At 41.5% G+C, this 24,053-nt stretch overlaps 1 protein-coding gene across 1 annotated transcript in view; it reads right to left on the bottom strand.

Moving 5' to 3' along the window:
- LOC116050921 (NACHT, LRR and PYD domains-containing protein 12-like) overlaps nucleotides 1-24,053 on the bottom strand; it is a 164,507-nt gene that overhangs the window by 22,526 nt on the left and 117,928 nt on the right. Inside the window, exons 16-17 of the mRNA XM_036000526.1 lie at nucleotides 14,431-14,601; nucleotides 8,888-9,058 (exon numbers count right to left, since the gene is read on the bottom strand). Coding sequence (XP_035856419.1) covers nucleotides 8,888-9,058; nucleotides 14,431-14,601 — 342 coding nt within the window. The remainder of the gene's footprint in view (nucleotides 1-8,887; nucleotides 9,059-14,430; nucleotides 14,602-24,053) is intronic.

The following is a 24,053-nucleotide window of genomic DNA, read 5'->3' as shown; positions in this document are numbered from 1 at the left end:
AAAAATGAAAATGCAACAATGTTGCAACTTCAGCCCGAATCGCGCCGAGTCCACCGAACTATAGAGGAGCAACAACCGGAGCAGACAGTCGCTCAGCAACCGGAGTCCTGTTTACCTCAACCTTAATAACTGATAAACAGCTCGTACATAAGCAGTGTTTACTCACCTAAAACGTAAATAACAGCTCTGTTAGCATTAAGCAGTTAGTGTTTACCTGAGTGTGTGCGGGTTTACCTGGAGCTCCGCCGCCTCCAAACTCACTAACAGGCTGCACAGCTAACAAACACACAAATATCCAAATATCCCGCCAGTCCGAGATCACAGTGAAGCAACGAGACTTCCGGTTCCGGTTTGTTTCCTCCAAGTCAGGTTTTTTTTCAGTTTAAAAGTTTAAAATGAAAGCTCGTCGCCACATGGCGGTCAGGAGGGGAAACAACAGATACCCATACAGTTTATTAATCAGCGTTATTATATTCAGTGGTGGACTGTAACGGAGTACATTTACTCAAGTACTGTACTTAACTTGAGATACTTTTACTTTACTTGATTATTAAATAATGTACAGCACTTCAATAATTTAAATAATGGTAAAATATAAACAGAAATAACAGAAGACTCATTTTAAGCATTTTGATTTGTTTTCCCACCAGACTCCATTTAAGAAAACACTATTTTTTTAATCATTTTTAAACACACTTCAATTATAATTGACAGAAACTAAATCAAACTACCAAAAGCCACTCTGGTTTGGTTGAAATAAACCCTTAATTCACCCATTTACATGTGGAAATATGCTGGCTCTATACACGCTAAAAGTACTGATTATTTACATGGAGTCTGGTGGAGTTTGGTGATGGTGATTTTGGGTTTCATGTTAAACTAAAATGATCGTACTTTTTAACAAAACATCTTATTATTTATTCCCTGTTATATATTATTCTTATATTCATAGCCAGTTAATATTTCATAGTCATAGTTAATATTTAATAATAATCTAATGTACTGTTCAATCCCTGCACTGGTCACTTTTGCACTACAACCATTGCACACACTCTACCATAGCACCTTATCATGGTCATTGCATTTCTGTGAGTGATTTTTATTTTTATCTTTATTTATGTATGTGTGAAATATGTGTATATGTGTTTGTTGTGTTATGGTTGTCTAAGCTACTGGATGCCTACAATTTCCTTTGGGTTGAATAAAGTATCTATCTATCTATCTATCTATCTATCTATCTATCTATCTATCTATCTATCTAAAACACATGTCAAACTCAAGGCCTGCCGGCCAAATCCGGCCCCTCGCAAAGTCTGATCCGACCTGCATATCAATCTAGGTTCACAATATATTTTTGCCCACCTAGTTGTGAAACCTGACACTCAAAGCAGAATTTGGTAAATTTGCTGACTTTGAGACTCAGAAATTCTCCCAGAACCAGAGAGTTTGCATATTCAGGCTGTGAAAGAGCTTGTTGTGAGTCAGCTGTGGTAGCCTACTTAGAAAATGTAATCATTGTTTTGCATGATTTGCTCAATTCTAGGATGGCTTTGGAACTTTTTTGTTCAGGGCTTCATGTGGACCAAACTGTAAGTGAGGAGACTGTATGGGGCATGCAATAATTGAGTCAAAGATATTTTACTTTTTCGATGAAATAAAAGCATGTAAATAAACTATACATGGCTGGCCCTGCGATTCTTTTTCTCCAGTGTGGCCCTTAGCGACATTGAGTTTGACATCCCTGATCTAAAAGGTCTATCTCTGTAGGGATCCTTTCCATAATGTTGTCAGACACTTAGAATAATAATCTGAGTCTGTCAGCAGCAACAACAGAACTTTTAGTGGATGGATCGTTACATTTTAATATGGAATTTAAACACAGACACACCAGGAAGGATAAATCCAACAAATCAAGTCACAAATAATCAGTATGTGGCCTTGTTTTGTTTTATTTATTGTATTGTATTCAGAGAGCTGAAGAAGTCCAGAAATCCCTGCAACTCACCTGAGACGTCCAGGACCAACTTTTTTAATGAATTTGCATTAATTTGTTCCACATTTAATATTAAATCATTGACATTAATTTACAAGTCAGATGAATTCATCTGCTGTTTGGTATTTGACTTGGTCTGTATCCTGCTGCTCCATCATTCTTCAGTGTCTGCTGGAGTTGGCTTTCCATTTTCTGACTTTGTATTACATCATCAGTAGCTTTGCTTTCTGTCTGAACAAACCTCAACAGATTTAAAACCAAATTCAGTCACAGAGAATACAAACAGTGAATACAAAATGTAAAATAAAGATTATTTAATGACAAGTCCACAAAGGAAAAAAAAATATATGATGTTAAACCTCAAAACAACAATAACTAGAGAGCAAACAATTCAAAATGGCCAACTTCCAGTTGGGCGGAACAAATGAAAGTAAATTGAAAATATGTCTGTAATGATGAGAGGAATATGGAGCAGGTATATGTATATATATGGAAAGTGTTAAAAAGTGACTGACAGATGGATGATCCAATCACATGCCCTTTTCCAAACAGTGTCTAATGATGGCTTCCCCTCATCACAATTACAATAATAAGCACGGAGCCATCATCAAATAGAGTTCATTTCTCTTACAGTTTATAGTCCATATATAGTCCATATTCTATTGGCAACAAAATGCCATAGTCCGTTATCCAAAAAAGGAAAAATGTAGACAAAAATGATATAGTCCAACTCAGAGCTCTTGAGAAAAGGTTCAAAATGTAAAAAATAAATCCCAAAAATGAGGTTCCTTGAAAGGGAAAGGGAAGAGAAAGATCAGTGTTGTGGTCAGTCAGAGTCGAGTCAAGTCAAGTCTCCAGAAGAAGGCATAGTTTAGTGATGGGTCTCTTCAGGATATTGGTCCTGGTTCGTATCCTAACCCGTCTAACATGGCCTCTGCTGTCTGAGATCGTCTCTGTTATTCTTCCCATCAACCATGAATTGCGTGGCGAAGTCTCATCTACAATCAGCACTATATCCTCTGCTTTAAGATTCTTTCTCACCACGTTCCACTTTTGCCTTTCCTGCATCAAGGGACAGCAGGACAGCAGCTGGGACCTGGCCTATCAATTGGGGAACACAGCACTAGCACATATTGACAAAACAAACATGCTAAATAAACACATATATTTATTTTTAACCCAAAGAAGAAGAAAAAACAGTACAACAATACAATCATATTCTATTTGTAAACAGGTAGAAGCCACTTGACTTCGCATCGCATCTTCGGACACAATTAGGATCAAGGCAATGAAATGTGGACCACTTTTGCACTGTTAAAATATTATCTTCAACCAAAACAATTTTTTTTTTTTAAGTTTTTCTTTCCTTTTTTCAAAACACATACTGTGGCAATGAGAGCGATTCAAAAACAAGTTATATTTCGCATTTTGTTGTACTTCATAAAACATTTAAAACTTTTTGAGACACGGGGAAAAAAGAAAAAAGAGGCCATGGAGAGGCTACAGTATGTATAGATACAGAATTGCCTTTCTCTTGGTTTATAAGTCTGACAAGATGGAACATTTTCAACTGACAGTCACACAATAATCCCCACTTTTGATTTTTTATATCAGTGGGACCCCCTCGTCCCTCAAAAGACAGCATATTGAAAGCAGTGTGTTGAGTTTCTCCAGCTTAAAGCAGTTATTTGGCAGAGAAATAAAACTTACAGACCTAGGCATTGTCCAGACTAGTGCAACAGTAATTTTCCTTTTTTGCGTCCTGCATATGCGTCGATAATGGTCTCAGGTGAGAGCTTGGCCGTAATGTCGCTTTCGATGTGAAGGATGGCAAGAGAAGAAAACCTGGCTGCTCCCATCGTCAACCGCAGCCAGTCCCTTATCCTCCTCATCACAGAGAAGCTTCTCTCAGAGGTAGATGACCCAATCGGCAGAGTGAGCGCTAACTGTAAAAGTTTATAGAGATTTGGGTAGTTGTTTTTTTTACAGTTCTTTTAAGATGCTCCATTGAAATTGGTGCGTTAGCAGAGGCTTTGACAAGCTTCATCTCGGCTGCAACAAGAAGGGGGTTAACCTTTAGTGCCGGAGTGCAGTTTTGTAGTAGTGGATCAATTCCATTTTCGTCGCATGTCAAAACTGCGGCACACGCGTGTGCAAGCTCCATGGACTCTCCAGAGAACCTCCTTTCCAGCTCATTGATGAGAGTGTCCAGCACGGGGAAATACAGTTTCTGCTGATAGCTAGGACTCGCTGCTGTTTCTTCGTGGGTTGTTTCCCTTTGCCCTAAAGTACTGGTAATCAAGAACCCATCAAGGGAGGAGGGTGGATTTGAAAGACGTTTAATTTTGGGTGCGGCGGGGACTGCGGAGACGTGAATCTGACGGTCAGTGTTTTCTTCGGGCATGGCAATGTTGTTGTCCAGGCAGAACTGTTTGACTGACTTCCACACATCGCTCCAGGAGTCTGCCTGCCTTTTAAACACTTTTAGAAGTGTGCTTTCAGGCTGTCAGTAAGGGCCGCAGCTTCGGACAGTGTGCAGTTGGATGACTGTACGGCCTTGTGCGTAACGTGGATCACACACAGTAGCTCCTCAAACACAACGCGGCTTGTAATGAATGACATTCTCAACATGAAGTCATGGATACCACTGGCTTGCGCTGACCACTTCTCTCCCTCTTCACTAATTTCTCTCAAACACTCCGAAATCGCAGAGTAGTGACTTTTCACTGATTTCACACATCTCCACTTGCATGCCCATCTTGTGTCACTGGGCTGAACTACTTCAGTTACTTTCACGTTCAAGGATTTTTGGAGTTCAATAAATCTCTGGTGGTTTGACGGTTCCGAAAACAATGACAACACATTGTCAATAATGCTCAGGAATGATTTCACACATCGGTTCACGGAACAGCACTCCACAAGCACTACATTTAATTTGTGCACCAATCAGTGTATGTAGGCTGCGTAGGGGTGAGTCTCTTTGATGCGCTGCTGCACACCAGACACATGACCTGACATGACAGACGCACCGTCATAACTCTGTGCCACAATTGGGACGTTTTTAACACCACACATATCAAGCCCTTTGTAGATGGCCTCCACAATCCCAGCCGCGTTGCGAGATGCAGAACAGTCCATGAAACACAAAAAACGCTCCTTCATTTCCAATTCCTCGGCATATCGTATGCACACTGAAAGCTGCTCAGTTTTGGAGGACCTAGCCTCGTCCGCAATTATGGAGAAAAATCCAGTTTCCTGCACCTTTTCAGCAATGTTGTAAAAAAAAAAGCACGTGTGCACAGATGTCAATTATTTCATTTTGTAAATCTGGGCTTGTGGCATTAAAATAATTGGATTGTATGTTTTCAAAATCAGCATCATATTTCGATAAAAAACTGAAAACCTCGACGTTTTAAAAATCTCCTTATGTCCATATTTTTGTGTAACGAGTCCGACCAGATAACTACAACGGTATTACATGCTAGCTGAGAATCGCTGGACTTACGTTAGCCTGTCACTTGTCACATGACCCAGAGCCCTGAATTTTTTTTTTTTACTAAAGCAGTATATGAAATCAGATGTATTACCTACCACCATTTAGTTGTTTTGTGTTATTTAAAATATTTACAATATATCATTTTTTTAAACAATGCAATTATTTTTTTTTAAACAATGCAATTACCCGTTTCAGCCACTGAAACGGGTAATTGCATTGTTTAAAACTAAATAATTACCAGTATTATTACCTTGTGCTGCAGTCATAATTGCCCCCCCTGGCAATTATAACTGCAGCACAAGGTAATAATACTGGTTTATTATTATGCTGCCGCCATGCAGTTAGTATTGGCATAATTTATCAACTGTTCAGTTACAGTTCAACTGAAAGTTTATACGAATTATTGGAGATAATTGTGTTTTTTTACACGCGTGTAAAGCCTACTTACGTATTGGAAAACCAGAATGAGGTCACACCTATTTTTAATTATCCTACCGTATTGTTATAAAATGATTAGGCCCAGCTTAACACGCGTTAAGAACTTTTGATACATTAGGCCCAATATCTTAATGCGTTTAATTTACTATTGCTGTGCTACAAAAACTTAAGGTTGCATTTCTCTATTTAAATGTTTGTGTCAGGACTGCGCCTGTGGGAACAGTGGCAACCAGCAGAGAGCTGTGGAGGAACAGACCGGCTTGCTTCACTTTGATTTGATTTAATATACTGTAATTCAGTGATGTGTTTTATACCGTTGTGTTTTGTGGCTCCGTTTTTGAGCTTGTAGTAGGCATATTCTGTACCATTGTCGTAGCTGTGTACCTATATCTTGCGTTACCCATGCCTAGTTTGTTCTGTCTTGGATTTTGGACTTTATTCTTGTTTTAGTTTTTTCGCTTGTGGAGCGTGTACCTGTGTTCCAATTTTATTACCGAAGCCTTAGTACTGTTTTGACAACACAAAAGCCTTTGTTTCAATAAATAGAGACATTCTGTCTTCATCTTGACAGTATAAGAAATGTAACTTGGTTGAATAGCAATAACGGCCTATTATTTTCCGGTGTTTCGGGATCAGTATCCTATGGCAGGGTAATTGTTGTCTTGGAAAGGCTATTTTTAATGAATTGAATCTTTATACACAGTTCAATAAATTGTGATGGATACAGTTTGGTGTGTGGTGGTTGACTTTGGCTGAAAACTTCACTCTGGAAAATTTGTCAGCACCCCCAATTCAAAATATGTTCCTGCGGCTCTGTGCTACACTGTCTGCATACATTAGCTTAGCAACTATCTTAATTGTGGTTGAATTTTAGCCTGCATGCGTGTTTTTGTAGCCTAACAGAGAGCAGCTTATATTAGAGAGAGAAACAAGTTAGCAGCACGGGGAGAGCAGCAGTCAGCTGGAAAATGCTCAAAACCAGAGAGAGGATAGGAGAGGACGGGGAAGCCTGTCTACATAACTGCAGCGTGAAACCAAACTGGCTCAAATGTAAAAACATGAACCTTGAGCCGGACTTTCAGGTGTGAAACGGGACGTTAAACGACGTCCACAAAGCTTAAAAAGAGTAGACATGAAGCTAAACGTCCCTAAAAGTAGTGTGCTATTTATTTGCCTTCCCATGAAATCACACTGAACGTGTTAGACTGTTTTAAGCATTCAAGGTAAGGAAATTTATTCATAAAACTTCAATCAGAGACAAAGTCAATTCAAAAGGCTTTACAGAAGCATAAACATACCAAGCAAATAAATCAGAAAACCTGACAGGTCATTAAAAAGCTGCTGAAAACTAGATTGTTGCCAACTTGGCAACTTTCTCTCTAGATTTAGCGACTTCATGTCCAACTAGCGAATAGCAATTAATGTAACGTCTTCAGACCATTAGGGGAGAAGCCAGATATATTTTATTGTAATTAATTCCTGAACATACTGCTTAAATCCCAGCTGAGTAATCAAAGTCCCCGGCTCTTCTGCATCTCTCTCCCTCTCCTCTTCAGCAGCAGACACAACCACTCAGCTTTATGCAAATGATAAGCAATGATGTCACCAATGTACAAATGAGCGAATGACATCATCTAACGGCTATGGAGCTAGGGTTAGCTACTGTCATAGGAAAAGACCTGGCAACACTGGGCGTGTTCCTTTGTGTCGTCAGATACCGGTGCTCAGATACCCTCTGACTTCTAATTGAGGAGTTTTGAGCTTCGAGTCCTTAAAGAGGGAACAGTTGTGATGAATTTAAGGTCACTTTCACACCTGTAGTTCAGATCATTTGGTCCAGACAGAAGGAGGAAAATGATCCATTGTTGTCTTTTAGTTCTGATCCGATTCAATAAATCCTTTAGACACCCTCAGTGTCTGCAGTTTATATCTTTTGTTCTTCTGTAAATCAGACAGCAGCTTCAGACCTGATTCTCCTGGTTTACTGCAGTCCAGCGTCAGTTCTCTGAGGTGTGAAGGGTTCGACTTCAGAGCCGAGGCCAGAGACTTACAGCACCTCTCTGTGCAGTATGACAACCTGAGAGAGAAACACAGTGGTTTAATACCACAGTAATCCAAACACTGTCAGGTGTTAAAATCAATACCTAGTCTTTATTATCTCTCCTCTGGTGGTTTCATTTTATTGGGTCTTCAAATGTCCAAACATATATCAGAAATCTGGGTGTAACAGACAAATTCATTCTGTCATCAGCAGCAGCTTTTTCCTCATCAGGTTGAAGGCTAAAATAAAACCTTTTTCTCTCTTTTGGAGATCTGGAGACCGTGGAGATGATTTATTACATGAGGTCTTGACTGCTGTAACCATCTCTCCTGCAGCTGGTTTAACATGTAACAGTGAGACTCCTTACTGGTACCAAGAACAGCCAACGACGGGACCATTAACCCTGTCGACTATAAATACAGCTTTAGTGGGATCGTCTGGCACGTAACCGCCTATAAAACAGTGAATTGTAGATTTTAAACTCCTGTTTGAGTACAGATTAAACAAACCAGTTGATAGTGGATTTTGTTCCCTTTGGACAGAGCCAGCTAGCAGTTTCCAGCCTTTATGCTAAGCTAAGTGGCTGTAGCTTTATATTTAGCGTACAGACATGAGAGTGGTATCAGTCTGAACATCTGACTCTCAGAGAGAAAAAAAACATATTCCACAAAATGTCAAACTGTTCCTTTAAACAACTACAATACTCTGACTTATTGGCTGCTACTTGAGTTGTATCAAACAGTAAATGTTTTACTGAACTGTACTGTGCTAGGATGAAGCGCCAGATTGAAACATGTTTGCAGTCTGAGTCTGACTAACACTAAAATGATCTGAAATTAAAAACTAGATAAATTATATTAATCTCAGAACAGTTGTCCAGGGAAGAAAGAAATACAGAAAACTGTCTGAGAAGTCTCACCTCAGTATCTCCAGTCTACACTGGGGTTTCCTCAGCCAATCAGAGAGCAGCTCCACTCCCTGGTCCTTCAGGATGTTTTCGCTCAGGTTGAGTTCTCTGAGATCAGAGGAGTCGCTGAGGGCAAAGGTCAAAGACCGGCAGCTGGCTGCTGTTAACCTGCACCATCTCAGGCTGGAAGGAGACATTTAAACACAGTTTTTAGATCAGAGATTGTTTTGTGTTCTAATGTTTGTGGAAGAGAAAAAATATGAAATATAATAAATGTTGTATAACTATAATGTAGCTCTGAACAGATTTAGTGTTTCTTAATGTGTTAACATCTATAACTCCTGTGGAGACCAAGGGGAGGCTGCTGTATGAACAGATCATTAATAACAACACGGTAAAACAGCTGTAATCATATAAAATATGTTTCATAGAAGTTATAATAACAACAAAAACCTTTCTTTGTCTGTCTTTGAGCAGTACATGGCATAAAATCATTTAAAAAAGGAAAAATTGAAGTTACATTTCTTTGTTAAGTTATTTCACAAAAACATAAAAACAGTTGAATCAGGTAAAACACATTTTTATACAATCAGTCGCTGATTGGATGAATTTTTGTCACATGGCTATGTGTCACACAGTAAACAAATCTGGGTGTAAGTTCTGACTCAGCGCTACAATTCAACAGACAGATTACATGTTGAAGTTAAAACAAATGACAGGAAAGTGGAGCCATGATGTGCTTTGTCAATTAAATCAGTTTTTTGCCAAATGTTAACGGTTCAGCAGATAAAATACCTGTAATATTATAATATGATCCAAACAGAAAGTTACATGCAATTATTAATCTCAACACTAAGGCTGGGACGGTATGGATTTATTCTTACCGCGGTTGAAAAGCAAGAAATTCCCACGGTATCGCGGTATACCGCAACCCCCTTACGAGAGTAGCGTAAGTTAGAGCGAGAATGGCAGGGTGCCTTACGTGAGTGACGTCAGTGCCCATGTGGTCGCGCAAGGAGAGCGAGCGGTAACGGAGAGTAGAATATGAGTGTTGCTGTGAGAAAAAGAGAGAGGAAAAAGAGATAGCCAAGATGATGTAAAGTGAGTTAAAAGTGAACATTAAAACAACAAGCTAGAGCTTCTCAATACTGCCGGTAAAGTGAATGGCGTTACCCCCAAAAAAACATGCTGTTCTGTACTACATGTCCTGTTGCACTCATGTAGATCTCATCTGAGCAGACTTCTGTCATTCAAACAACTCTGAGTTGTAGTTTAAAACTTGTACAGCCAATTTAATAAAATTACGGGTTTTATTCGGGATCGAGTCCATAAATACAGTTAATGGATACAGGCACAGAGAACTGAACAACAATTAGCAATGATTAGCTCCAGTCATCTCCGGTTAGCTCTGTTATAAAGATATGGAGTGGAGGAGACTGCCGTGGAGAGGGGTAACAACCAATCACTAGCATCCATGCTAATAGGTGCTAATGGTGCAAAGCTAACGGGTTAGCTAAGGTGCTGAATTCATATGCTAATAGGGTAATTAGCCACAAAAGGCTAGCGGACTACTGCATATTGCCTGTGAAAAGGCTAATGATTCTATCTATTGGTTATGGAAAGTAATGTTGCTTTTCAACACTATTGCTAGCTGTGGGTATTTTGTTGAATGGATGTTAGTACAAATTGTGAGTTTAATTGTTTAACTGGAGTTTACCTGTTACCAGTACAGGGAGGGATAAATAAGCATGCATGTCTTAATGCCTCTAGATTACAACACTGTAGCTTAAGTTATGGGAAAATAATACAATTTGAGAGATTTTTACATGCAATCTATGCAATTTTATTTAGGATAGTGTTAATGTTACTAAGGTAGGTTCCATAAAACTTGAATTAGAAATGCATTTTTTTTGTATAAAGGTTACCTGTTAATTATAAATGTACTTTTGATACCTGAAAGGGATTTATATACTTTTGATACCTAAGAGAAGACATTTAAGAACGGTTTTACAACTGAATAGAGATTTAGATATTTCAATATGGATTAACTGAAATATTACCTCATTTTATTTTCATTGTAGCCTTAGCAATTGTTTTTATTACTGAATAGTAATTGAGAGAAATGATTCAGCCTTATCTATAGGTGGAAGAGGTGGAGATTTGAGAAACGCTACACAGGGGAGGTCCGGTCCACAGAGGGATATTGGATCACATCAACTCTTCAGATCCCAGAGACTTCCAGGGTTTAGAGATTCCCAGTTCAGTTGGCTGGGTGGTGAGCTACAGGATCGAGACTCTGAACTTAGACGGATTGCCCTGGATTCCTTCTTCATGGTGGAAGGACAAACAGAAACCAAACTCATATGGGCTCCAACGTTGAACATCTCTGAACTCACGTCATCAAAGAACAATTGAGCTTATAGAACTGAAAAGGGTTTCTGTTATGTGTGCACTTTATAATTTTAGTTGTTATTTTTCATACCTGTTAGAGCCAGGTATAGTTCTATTATTTTGAAAGGACATTTTTGGTCATCAAGGCACCTGGTAGGGGCGGAGGAAGCAAAGTAATATTGTTTATAATACCTGTTCTGGTTTTGTGACTAAGAGAGGGGGTGAAAGGGGGAAGTCTTATTTTTGCTGTGCTGTTTTCACGCTTGTTTTTTTGCCTTTCTATGCTGTTTATGACTTTGGACACAATTTCGTATACCAGTAACACAATTATGGGATGTATTGGAAGCAGAACCTTGTTTGTGTTAGTGCAAAATAAATCTGTACCTAATCGTGAACGGAAAGCGTGTCTGGCAAGTTATTCCCCTGCTCAGCCTCTCGGCGGATAAGGTCAAGTTCAAGTTCAAGCCGCCTACAATACCTGTGTTTATCTGTATGTATGCCATGTTTCTGTGTATATTAATACACTTCTCAAACTGTATCCTGTTTTCCTAATCTCTTTATTGATGTTCAATTCTCTGGCTCTTAACAATCTAGTTTTCTTCTGGTTCTGGTCCAAATTCACACTGCTATCAACTACATAACACTACTACGAGCTATTTCATAAATGTACATTCTTACTACATCGTAATAAGGGTTACAAATACTTTTTTTTACTTGTGTCTCTTTGTATCTGCTTGCCTTTTGCAACTCATTTATAAATGCATTGTAAACGATAGCAAGTCCTCACTTTAGATGGCCCAGATGGAGGGCTCGTCAACGAGCGTCTGGTGGCCGGGTTTGCCACGGAGCCCGGCCGGGCACAGCCCGAAAAAGCTATGTGGCATCCATCTCTCCATCCCATGGGCCCACCACCTGTGGGAGGAACCGCTGGGGTTGCCCAGGGTGTGAGGCGCCGGGCAGGTGTGGGGATACTCACAAGCCCCCGTCCCTGGTGGACGAGAGGGTCGCCTCCCTACGCCTGCGGGTTGTGGGGGGGGAAACTCTGTTTGTTTGTGCATATGCACCAAACAAGAGTTCGGAGTATTCGGCCTTCTTGGAGACCTTGAAGCCGGGAACCATCCAAGCTGTGTACAGTAAGGATGGGACGCTGTTGACCTCAACTGAGGAGGTAATAGGGCGGTGGAAGGAGCACTTTGAGGAACTCCTAAATCCGACTAATACGCCCTCTATGGTAGAGGCAGAGCTGGAGGATGATGGGGGATTGTCATCAATTTCCCTGGTGGAAGTTGCTGAGGTAGTTAAACAACACAGTGGCAAAGCCCCAGGGATTGATGAGATCCGTCCAGAAATGCTTAAAGCTCTGGGTGTGGAGGGGTTGTCTTGGTTGACACGCCTCTTCAACATTGCGTGGAAGTCGGGGACGGTGCCTAAGGAGTGGCAGACCGGGGTGGTGGTTCCCCTTTTCAAAAAGGGGGAACAGAGGGTGTGTGCCAATTATAGGGTTATCACACTTCTCAGCCTCCCTGGTAAAGTCTACTCCAAGGCGCTGGAAAGGAGGGTTCAGTTGATAGCCGAACCTCAGGTTGAAGAGGAACAATGTGGATTCCGTCCTGGTCATGGAACAACGGACCATATCTTTACTCTCGCAAGGATCCTGGAGGGAGCCTGGGAGTATGCCCAACATGTGCTTTGTGGATCTGGAGAAGGCGTATGACCGGGTCCCCCGGGAGATACTGTGGGAGGTGCTGCGGGAGTATGGGGTGAGGGGGTCCCTTCTCAGGGCCATCCAATCTACGACCAAAGCGAGAGCTGTGTCCGGGTTCTCGGCAGTAAGTCGGACTCGTTTCAGGTGAGAGTTGGCCTCCGCCAGGGCTGCGCTTTGTCACCAATCCTGTTTGTAGTATTTATGGACAGGATATCGAGGCGTAGTCGGGGTGGAGAGGGGTTGCAGTTCGGTGGACTGGGGATCTCATCGCTGCTTTTTGCAGATGATGTGGTCCTGATGGCATCATCGGCCTGTGACCTTCAGCACTCACTGGATCGGTTCGCAGCCGAGTGTGAAGCGGCTGGGATGAGGATCAGCACCTCTAAATCGGAGGCCATGGTTCTCAGCAGGAAACCGATGGAGTGCCTTCTCCAGGTAGGGAATGAGTCCTTACCCCAAGTGAAGGAGTTCAAGTACCTTGGAGTCTTGTTCGCGAGTGAGGGGACAATGGAGCGGGAGATTGGTCGGAGAATCGGCGCAGCGGGTGCGGTATTACATTCAATTTATCACACCGTTGTGATGAAAAGAGAGCTGAGCCAGAAGGCAAAGCTCTCGATCTACCGGTCAGTTTTCGTTCCTACCCTCACCTATGGTCATGAAGGCTGGGTCATGACCGAAAGAACAAGATCCAGGGTACAAGCGGCCGAAATGGGTTTCCTCAGGAGGGTGGCTGGCGTCTCCCTTAGAGATAGGGTGAGAAGCTCTGTCATCCGTGAGGAGCTTGGAGTAGAGCCGCTGCTCCTTCGCGTCGAAAGGAGCCAGTTGAGGTGGTTCGGGCATCTGGTAAGGATGCCCCCTGGGCGCCTCCCTAGGGAGGTGTTCCAGGCACGTCCAGCTGGGAGGAGTCCTCGGGGAAGACCCAGGACTAGGTGGAGGGATTATATCTCCAACCTGGCCTGGGCACGCCTCGGGATCCCCCAGTCGGAGTTGGTTAATGTGGCTCGGGAAAGGGAAGTTTGGGGTCCCCTGCTGGAGCTGCTACCCCCACGACCCAAGACCGGATAAGCGGACGAAGATGGATGGATGGATGGATGTTTCATTATCTATTAAGTATAAATCATGTACTTACAAACGTATTTTTCTAGATAGGCTTATTTACTATGAACGAACCATTTATAACTGTGTGAGCAAATGCTTTACTGATGATGAATTATGTATGAACAAAAACATTGATGACCAAACCATTAACTAATAGGTACCTAATGCTTAATAAATGATGAATTATGTGTAGTTATTATAAAGTGCTACCCAGATACTCCAAAATAGAAATAGGTGATCAACGGGGAAATTCTGACTAACACTGAAATGGTCTGAAATTAAAAGCTAGATAAATTATATTATTCTCAGAACAGGTGTCCAGGGAAGAAAGAATTACAGAAAACTGTCTGAGAAGTCTCACCTCAGTATCTCCAGTCGACACTGAGGGTTCCTCAACCAATCAGAGAGCAGCTTCACCCCCTGGTCCTCCAGGTCGTTGTAGCTCAGGTTGAGTTCTCTGAGATCAGAGGAGTCGCTGAGGGCAAAGGCCAAAGACTGGCAGCTGGCTGCTGTTAACCTGCAGTGTCTCAGGCTGTAAGGAGACATTTAAATACAGTTTTCAGATCAGAGATTGTTTTGTGTTCTAATGTTTGTGGAAGAGAAAAAATATAAAATATAATACATGTTGTATAACTATAATGTAGCTGTGAACAGATTTAGTGTTTCTTAATGTATTTGTTAACATCTATAATAAACACTTAAAAATGTCCTTATATGTGCTCACAACTATATTATAGTCTGTTATAAACCATTTATTTAATAATAATGTAAATAAACTTTTAGTGTGAAAATGACCTCAAATACCTGAAAACCGTCTGAACACCTGAATGTATGACAACATTTTATCACTTTTATTCAAAGTGTGATAACGACCACAATACTCACTCCAGTGTCTCCAGTGGACAAAGTGTCTCTGCCAAGAACTCAGAAAGGTTTTTAACATATTATTATGATTTTGACTCATCGTGAATCTTTGGTCTGAACTGGTCTTTAGTCTGTGATGTTGCATGTAGGTGACATTTTAATTTAGTTCTATGTTGATTCATGAAGCTTTGAGGTGTTAAAACTAATTAGAAAATATTAATAATTAGACCTGACTCACACATGTTGAACATCAGAATCCGGACATTTTCAGGAGTACAGTCAACAGGAGAGTTTTAGCCAGCTGGACACTAATTTATGTCCCCCGAGTCAGATAATATTACGTATATTTTCATCTCTGTGTGTCCAGTTTAGTTTAGTTGCAGCATGTGTTTAGCTTAGCTTAGCACAAAGAATAGTAGCAGCCCCATTAAAAGTGAAGTATTCCACCTTTCAACATGTTGAATCTTGTTAGCTACAAGTAACATGTACATCAGACAGACTTGGAGGTGTTGGAGGTGAGTTTTTCCACTTTTCATGGAGCTGTGCTAGCAGTTTCCCCCTGCTTCTAGTCTTTATGCTAAGCTAGGAGCTATCTCTGGACAAAGTTAAAACTGATATCCACCTGAAACATTTGACTCTATTAAAGATGGTAAATGTACATTATCACCACATGATATAAGATATCTGAAGGGAATCTTTCATCTATGTTCACTGTAACATGAAAGAAAAGTAAACTACTCCCAGTTTAAGTGTCCCAAAGTCCGTATTACTTGTATTATGAATCACCTCAAATCTGGATGTTCTTACCGGAGTCTCTGGAGTTTGCAGTTGGGACTTTTTAGACCGTCAGAGAGCAGCTCCACTCCAGAGTCCAGCAGTTTGTTTCCACTCAGGTCTAACTCCTCCAGACCAGAAGACTTCAAGCTGAGAACTGATGAAATGTTCTCACAACTTCTGTCGGTGAGGTTACAGTTTCTTAACCTAAAGTTAAAAACAAAATGAGCGTTAACATTTAGCAAACACTTCCCTCTGTTCTCTACACTTAAACACAACCGGAGAGCTGCAGAGCTGTTGGGTTTCTCCAGGTTGAATACTTATGAAGCTCTCTTTGATGCTTTGAGCACTGGCAGCAGCCTCTCCAGAACTTTATCTGAACCTTTGTGCAGGCAAGCGGGGTTAAGACCGTAAACAAAGAGAGGCGGGCTAACGTTAGGCTAAGGCTAACTCCTTATCGTCTATCACTTCGCAGCATTTTCCTCGTCAATGTACGGTCTTTAGCAAACAAAATGGATGACCACTTGTAAATGTATTATGGACTGCAACATCATGATGTTCACGGTAACATGGTAACAACAGCACTGTGCAACAGCATCTGCGAATGATGAGTTTGACTAATGTGTCTACCTCAGCTGAGAACGGAGAAATGTTCCTACCGTGTATTACGTCTTTGCCTTTCCTAATACCTTAATACACGGTAGGAAAGGCAAAGACGTAATACACGGTAGGAAAGGCAAAGACATTTCTGCGATACAAGACATTACACAGGTACTCTTGCCTAATAATTTTTTTATAATTATAATTTATACTCTTTATTGATCCCGAATGGAGAAATTACAATTTACACTCTGTTGTTATTACACACAGGCCTGAAACACACACACACACACACACACACACACACACACACTAATGGAGAGATGTCAGAGTGAGGGGGCTGTGACTGCTGAACAGGCGCCCTGAGCGGTTCGGGCGGGTTTGGCGCCTTACTCAAGAGCACCTTGGCAGTGCCCAGGAGGTGAACTGGCACCTCTCCAGCTACCAGTCCACCTCCGTATTTCGGTCTGTACGGGGACTTGAACCAGCGACCCTCTGGTTCCCAACCCAACTCTCTATAGACTGAGATACTGCCACCCACTAATAGTCAACACAAACTGAATGTTATTCTGTGTCATGGAACATTGCGCTCCCCAACTCGTGAAAGGTCGGATTTGCTCCATATTTTGATGGTAAGTTTTGTTTAGTAAACCTTGAATCCATGTAAGACACAACGTCATCAGACACAATCCATGTCATTAGAATCAATGAATCCATGTCATTAGACACAACGTGCACACACAGCTTGGTGTGCCTGACTCCACCTGCAGGTGGATCACTGACTTCCTGTCTGACAGGAAGCAGCATGTGAAGCTGGGGAAACATGTCTCCGACTCACAGTCCATCAGCACCGGATCGCCCCAGGGCTGCGTTCTTTCTCCTCTGCTCTTCTCCCTGTACACCAACAGCTGCACCTCCAGTCACCAGTCCGTCAAGCTTCTGAAGTTTGCGGACGACACCTCCCTCATCGGACTCATCTCTGATGGAGACGAGTCTGCCTACAGGTGGGAGGCTGACCACTTGGTGACCTGGTGCAAGCAAAACAACCTAGAGCTCAACACTCTAAAGACAGTGGAGATGGTTGTGGACTTCAGAAAGAACCCAGCCCCACCTGCCCCCATCACCCTCTGTGGCTCCACAATCGACACTGTGGAGTCTTTCCGCTTCCTGGGAACTACCATCTCCCAAGATCTCAAGTGGGAGCTGAACATCAGCTCCCTCGTCAAGAAAGCACAACAGAGGATGTACTTCCTGCGGCAGCTGAAAAAATTCAACCTGCCAAAGACAATGATGGTGCACTTCTACACAGCCATCATTGAGTCCATCCTCACATCGTCCATCACCATCTGGTACGCTGCTGCCACTGCCAAGGACAAGGGCAGGCTGCAGCGTGTCATTCGGTCAGCTGAGAAGGTGATTGGCTGCAATCTGCCGCCGCTCCAGGACTTATACGCCACCAGGACTCTGAAGCGTGCTGGAAAGATTGTGGCTGACCCCTCCCACCCCGGACACAAGCTCTTTGAGCCACTCCCCTCTGGCAGGAGGATGAGGTCCATCAGGACCAAAACCTCACGCCACATAAACAGTTTTTTCCCCTCCGCCACTAGCCTTCTAAACAAGGCCCGGAATCCACCCTGACTCTCTCCACACCCCACCTCTGGCTCCTCATGCCACTGTACCTACTCTGCAGTTTTCACTACTGTTTAACTTATTTTACTATTTATTTAAAAAAATGTTATCGTTATTAATACGTACTGTGTGTATATGTTTATACTTATATTGTTTATATCCTTTTATCCTTCTTATATTTGTATGTGTGACATGCTCCAACAACAATATGACAAATTCCTCGTATGTGCAATGTACTTGGCAATAAAGCCCTTTCTGATTCTGATTCTGATTCTGATTTTGATGTGCAGGCCAATGTTTTTTTTGCGGTGATGACGGTGATGAGCTCAGACCCGCGGTAGGCATCACGTGACCGTGGTATTGTGGTAACCGTCCCAGCCCTGATCAACACAGTTCCTTCCTAAGTCCTGTTAAATCATATAAGACTAGGTTTATCTAAAGTTAATCACAGTCCATGTTGTTTGTTAGATCATTGTTCATTTTTTGAAGTGTATTAATCCGTGTTTTGGGGGATCCTAAACATGCTGTTCTGTACTATACATGTCCTGTTGCACTCATTTAGATCTCATCTGAGCAGACTTCTGTCATTCAAACAACTCTGAGTTGTAGTTTAAAACTTGTAAAGCCAATTTAATAAAATTACGGGTTTTATTCGGGATTGAGTCCATAAATACAGTTAATGGATACAGGCACGGAGAACTGAAGGCTCTGTTAGCAACGATTAGCAACAATTAGCAACGATTAGCTCCGTTATAAAGATATGGAGCGGAGGAGACTGCCGTGGAGAGGGGTAACAACCAGACTCTGATAAATGACGTTCGGGGAGCTTTCACAGCGGTGAAAGCGGTGTTTCTATGTTTTTTTTAGTAGCCTACAGTTAACCCACAGCAAAACCACCAGCAGCATGCTATTACTAACGTAACGATAGCGTCTGAGCCTTAAGTGCAATGTTCACGTTGACGCCGTCGTGACTCATGCACACGGCGCGAGACTTCACAAGGGGGAGGGGCTGGGGGCAGCTGGTTTGGGTGCGCTGAAAAATACACCGTTGTTTGGAAAAAAATATAATTCCGATTTTATCTACTTGGGCGGTGCGCCAAAGTAGAACCTATGTATGGGAAACACTGCAGGGATTACTGTCGCCTCCTGTTGAGTAACGAGACAATAATGTTAGAAGTTTGTTTTGTGTTCTAACTTTTTGTGGAAGAGACTATATAAATTAAATAATAATAAATAATATAATAAATCTTGTATAACTATAATGTATCTGTGAGCAGATTTTGATCGTCATTAATAACAACACAGTAAAACAGCTGTAATCATATAAAATATGTTTCATAGAAGTTATAATAACAACAAACACACTACATTAAAACACACTTAAAATGCCCTTATATGTGCTCACAACTATATTATAGTCTGTTATAAACCATTTATTTAATATTAGTGTAAATAGAATTTTAGTGTGAAAATGGCCTCAAATACCTGAAAACTATCTGAACACCTGAATATGTGACAACATTTTATCACTTTTATTCAAAGGGTGATAACGACCACAATACTCACTCCAGTGTCTCCAGTGGACAAAGTGTTTCTGCCAAGAACTCAGAAAGGTTTTTAACATATTATTATGATTTTGACTCATCGTGAATCTTTGGTCTGAACTGGTCTTTAGTCTATGATGTTGCATGTAGGTGCAGCATGTGTTTAGCTTAGCTTAGCACAAAGAATAGTAGCAGCCCCATTAAAAGTGAAGTATTCCACCTTTCAACATGTTGAATCTTGTTAGCTCCATGTAACATGTACATCAAACAGATTGGAGTTGTTGGAGGTGAGTTCTTCTCTTTTGATGGAGCTGTGTTAACAGTTTCCCCCTGCTTCTAGTCTTTATGCTAAGCTAGGAGCTATCTCTGGCCAAAGTAAAAACTGATATCCACCTGAAACATCTGACTTGATTAAAGATGGTAAATGTACATTATCACCACATGATATAAGATATCTGAAGGGAATATTTCATCTATGTTCACTGTAACATGAAAGAAAAGTAAACTACTCCCAGTTTAAGTGTTCCAAAGTCCGTATTACTTGTATTATGAATCACCTCAAACATACTGTGCATCTGGATGTTCTTACCGGAGTCTCTGGAGTTTGCAGTTGGGACTTTTTAGACCGTCAGAGAGCAGCTCCAATCCAGAGTCAGTCAGCAGATAGTTTCTACTCAGGTCTAACTCCTCCAGACCAGAAGACTTCGAGCTGAGAACTGATGAAATGTTCTTACAACATCTTTCGGTGAGGTTACAGTTACTTAACCTGAAGTTATAAAGAAAATGAGTTAACATTGTTAACATTTGGAAAACACTTCCCTCTGTTCTCTACACTTAAACACAACTGGAGAGCTGCAGAGCTGTTGGGTTTCTCCAGGTTGAATACTTACAAAGCTTTCTTTGATGCTTTGAGCACTGGCAGCAGCCTCTCCAGAACTTCATCTGAACCGTCGTATTTCTTCAGGTCAAAGACATCCAGGTCTTCATTGGAAACGAGCAGCTGAAAGGCCAGAGCTGACCAATGTTCAGGTAAGAGTTTACCAAAATCTCCTGAGCTCTGGTACTTTCGGACTTGCTCTACCAGAGACTGGTCACCCAACTCATTTAAACAGTGGAACAGGTTGATGCTATTTTCGCTGTTGGACAGTTTTTTGATCTTCTCATGAATGAACTTGATTGTCTCCTGGTTGCTCTGTGGACGTCTTTCTTTGAATCCAACTCGTTTCTGAAGAAGCTCCTGATTTTTATCCTGTGACAGACCGAGCAGGAAGCGCAGGAACAAGTCCCATTGTCCATTATCGCTGTCCAAAGCCATATCCACTGCGTTCTGGTGGAGGAGGAAGATGGGACTTTCTCCTTTCTTTGATGGCACTTTCACACTTGTCTGGCTGGAAAGCAGATTTTCTCCTCTATCTAAGAAAGTCTCTAACACATACAGAGCTGCCAGAAACTCCTGAACACTTAAATGAATGAAGGAGTAAATCTCTTGTTTGTGAAGACCAGATTCTTTTCTTATGATCTGTGTACAAACTCCTGAATTAACTGTAGCTTGTTTCAGATCAATTCCACAACTTTTAACCTCGCTTTCATAGAAGAGTATGTTGCCCTTCTGAAGCTGTTCAAATGCCAGCTTTCCCAATTTCATGATCACATCTTTGTCTGTTTCACCTTCCTGATATTTCTTCAGCTTTGTCTGGATGATCAGGAAGTGTGTGTACATTTCAGTCACAGTCTTGGGCAACTCCGCTTCTTCCGTTTCTGTTAGGATACTCTGGAGAGCCGTGGCTGAAATCCAACAGAAGACTGGGATGTGGCACATGATGTACAGACTTCTTTGCGTCTTTGACTGAAGATGATCGCAGATCTTCTGAGCCATTTCTTTGTCACTAACTTTCTTCTGAAAGTACTCCTCCTTCTGTTCATCATTAAAGCCTCGTACCTCGGTCACCCTGTGGAAGATCTCAGGAGGAATCTTAGCGGCTGCAGCTGGTCTACTTGTGATCCAGACTGAGGCTTTGTGCAGCAGTTTTCCTGAGATTAAGTTGGTCAGTAGGACGTCTAATGTTGTGGTCTTTGTTACATCGCGGCACATCTCATTGTTGTTGAAGTCCAGAGGTAATTGGCTTTCATCCAGGCCGTCAAAGATGAACAAAACACTTGATTCGCTGTATTCTGACTCTTTTAAATCCTTTACTTCGTCAAAATAGTGACCTATTAACGTCAAAAGACTCCAACGCTGGTCTTTTATTAAATTCAAGTCTCTGAATGTGAATGGAAATATGAAATCAGTAGTTTGGTTGGCTTCTCCTGTTGCCCAGTCGTGAGTGAACTTCTGCACAGCGACAGATTTTCCAATGCCAGCGATTCCCTTCGTCAGAACTCTCTGAGGAGGGTTTTCTTCGTTTGATAAAGGTTGAAGAATATCATTGACCTGGATTTTCTCCTCCTCACTCGAACTCCTTTTGCATTCCAAGTTAACCACTTCATGTTCACTATTAACCTCCCCACTGCCTCCTCGTCTGATGTAAAGCTCCGTATAGATCTTGTCTAAAGGAGTCAATCCATCTTCCTTTGTTCCTTGTGACAGATCCTTTGTTGTATTTTCAAGGAAAAATTTTAAGCACCTTTGAATGTTTGCTGAAAGATGAATGGAATCATAGTTACATTATTTTCACGTACTCTTCCACGTTAGCAAATACAGTATGCATGTCCAAGTGTCATTGGTATTTTCATTTTCATGATTTACTTGGACGGATATCTGGTCCATATAAGTGCAAGTAACCCTAAATAACTGTCATTCATTTTAGATCATTACACCAACAAGATGCTCAGATGATGGAAGGCTAAAAGATTTATGTTAGCAAACAAAACATCATGTGAAGTATAAGATGGACAGACAACAGAGAAGAAAAAACATTTTAGCTTCAACAATGTAATCTCCACAAAACCTTATAATAATTCAGCCTAGTTTTGTTTTCATTGCAGAAGTAAGGTGAAGTTTTTGGTTGTCATTTGATTGTGAAAAACCTGTTAACAAACACAATACCTTTGTTTTTGGGAGAAGCAGCTTTCGTCTCGTCTGTCCTGTCAGGAGACGAGGCTGAAACACAAACATGTTACATTTTAATCCGGTACATATTTAAACATAAATGTGTTTTATTTGATTTACAAATTCAGGGGAAACATTTACCATACGTGTTGTTGACTTTGAAGATTATATCCCTTTTCACATGAACATCTTTTAACTGAGGTGTGTTGACGACACCTCCATGCTGGGCGGTGACTGTTGGGCTTCCTGCTCCCCTCTGAGTTTCAGCTGATTGAGAATAGACAAAATAATCAGGAACCACAACTCATCAACTCATCAACTCCTGAACTGCTATAAAGAGGTTCAGAGATTCTGTTTTGTTAGAGCTGATTTGGCAAAGACCTGAAAGATCAAGAACAAATAAAGCTTGGTAGAAATAAACGTTGCTTTGCATACGCGGTGCCCAGTCCCCTCGGGCTTGGACCCCTAAAAATCCAAATGAGAATCAGCACTGAAGGATAAGGTGGTGAGGGAGGCTGACGGACAGTTTTGTGCTTCTAATCTCTGCTCAGATATTTACAAGTTGCTTTTAGGTTTGAGGGAGGACAAACAATCTAAGATGGGTACCACATATCTTCCCTCTCTCTGTCTGCCAACATTTCCTGTGTCCCCCTCAACTGTATGTCATCTTTCTCTTAGGATGGCGAAGTCATGACCCGCCCTACTCTGCCTGTGATTGGCTCGTACTTGTTGCCATCATAGTTTGGGTTGGTTGGATTTTAGCACGAGGAGTGAGATTGATCAGGGTTAGGAAAAGAATATCGAGGTAACCCAATCAGATGCAGAGTAAGGTGGTTTTGCCATCCTGAGAAAGAAAACATTAGCAACTGTATTCTGTCAATAAAAGACAAAAAGGCCCAAAATAATCTGTGTAATAAAAAGTGTTTCTGATGCCGGCCCTGCAGTCCAAGGCGGGTCGAACGGCGATGGCCGACTGTGGTGGTTGATGCCGGCCAAGCGGCCGATGCCGGCCCTGCAGTCCAAGGCGGGTCGAATGGCGCTGGCCGGCCGTGGTGGTCGATGCCGGCCAAGCGGCCGATGCCGGCCGTGGTGGTCGATGCCGGTTTTAGTTGCTGATGATCAAAATACGGAAGTATTTTGTATGCTGTGTTGGGGATGGATCATTACATTTGTTTTTCTCTTTTCAGATTCCTGGGTGATTCCGTGTTTTGCCACCTGAATGGCCGCTTCAGTGAGATGCCGTTATTTAGTTTGTCTTCCTACTACACCGATAGTTCTAGTTTCAGATCAGGTAAGGCTAGCTAGATAGGCTAGGTAAAGCTACAGGAGGTAAGTATTAAGGTGTATATGCTAGCATGCATGTATGTATGCTTGTTACAGTAGGACTATACATATTAAATATTTTATCTTTTAATCTATAATTCCTGTCAAGTTTTGGGGGTTATGTTCCTATTCTCTACCCCTTTAAATAATATTATTAATTCGATGGAGTCTAATCTCCAAAAGACTTGTTACATTTTATCA

This window comes from Sander lucioperca, chromosome 4, assembly GCF_008315115.2.
Source record: "Sander lucioperca isolate FBNREF2018 chromosome 4, SLUC_FBN_1.2, whole genome shotgun sequence".
In the NCBI taxonomy this organism is placed as follows: Eukaryota; Metazoa; Chordata; class Actinopteri; order Perciformes; family Percidae; genus Sander; species Sander lucioperca.
This window is presented reverse-complemented; position numbering and strand designations above follow the sequence as displayed.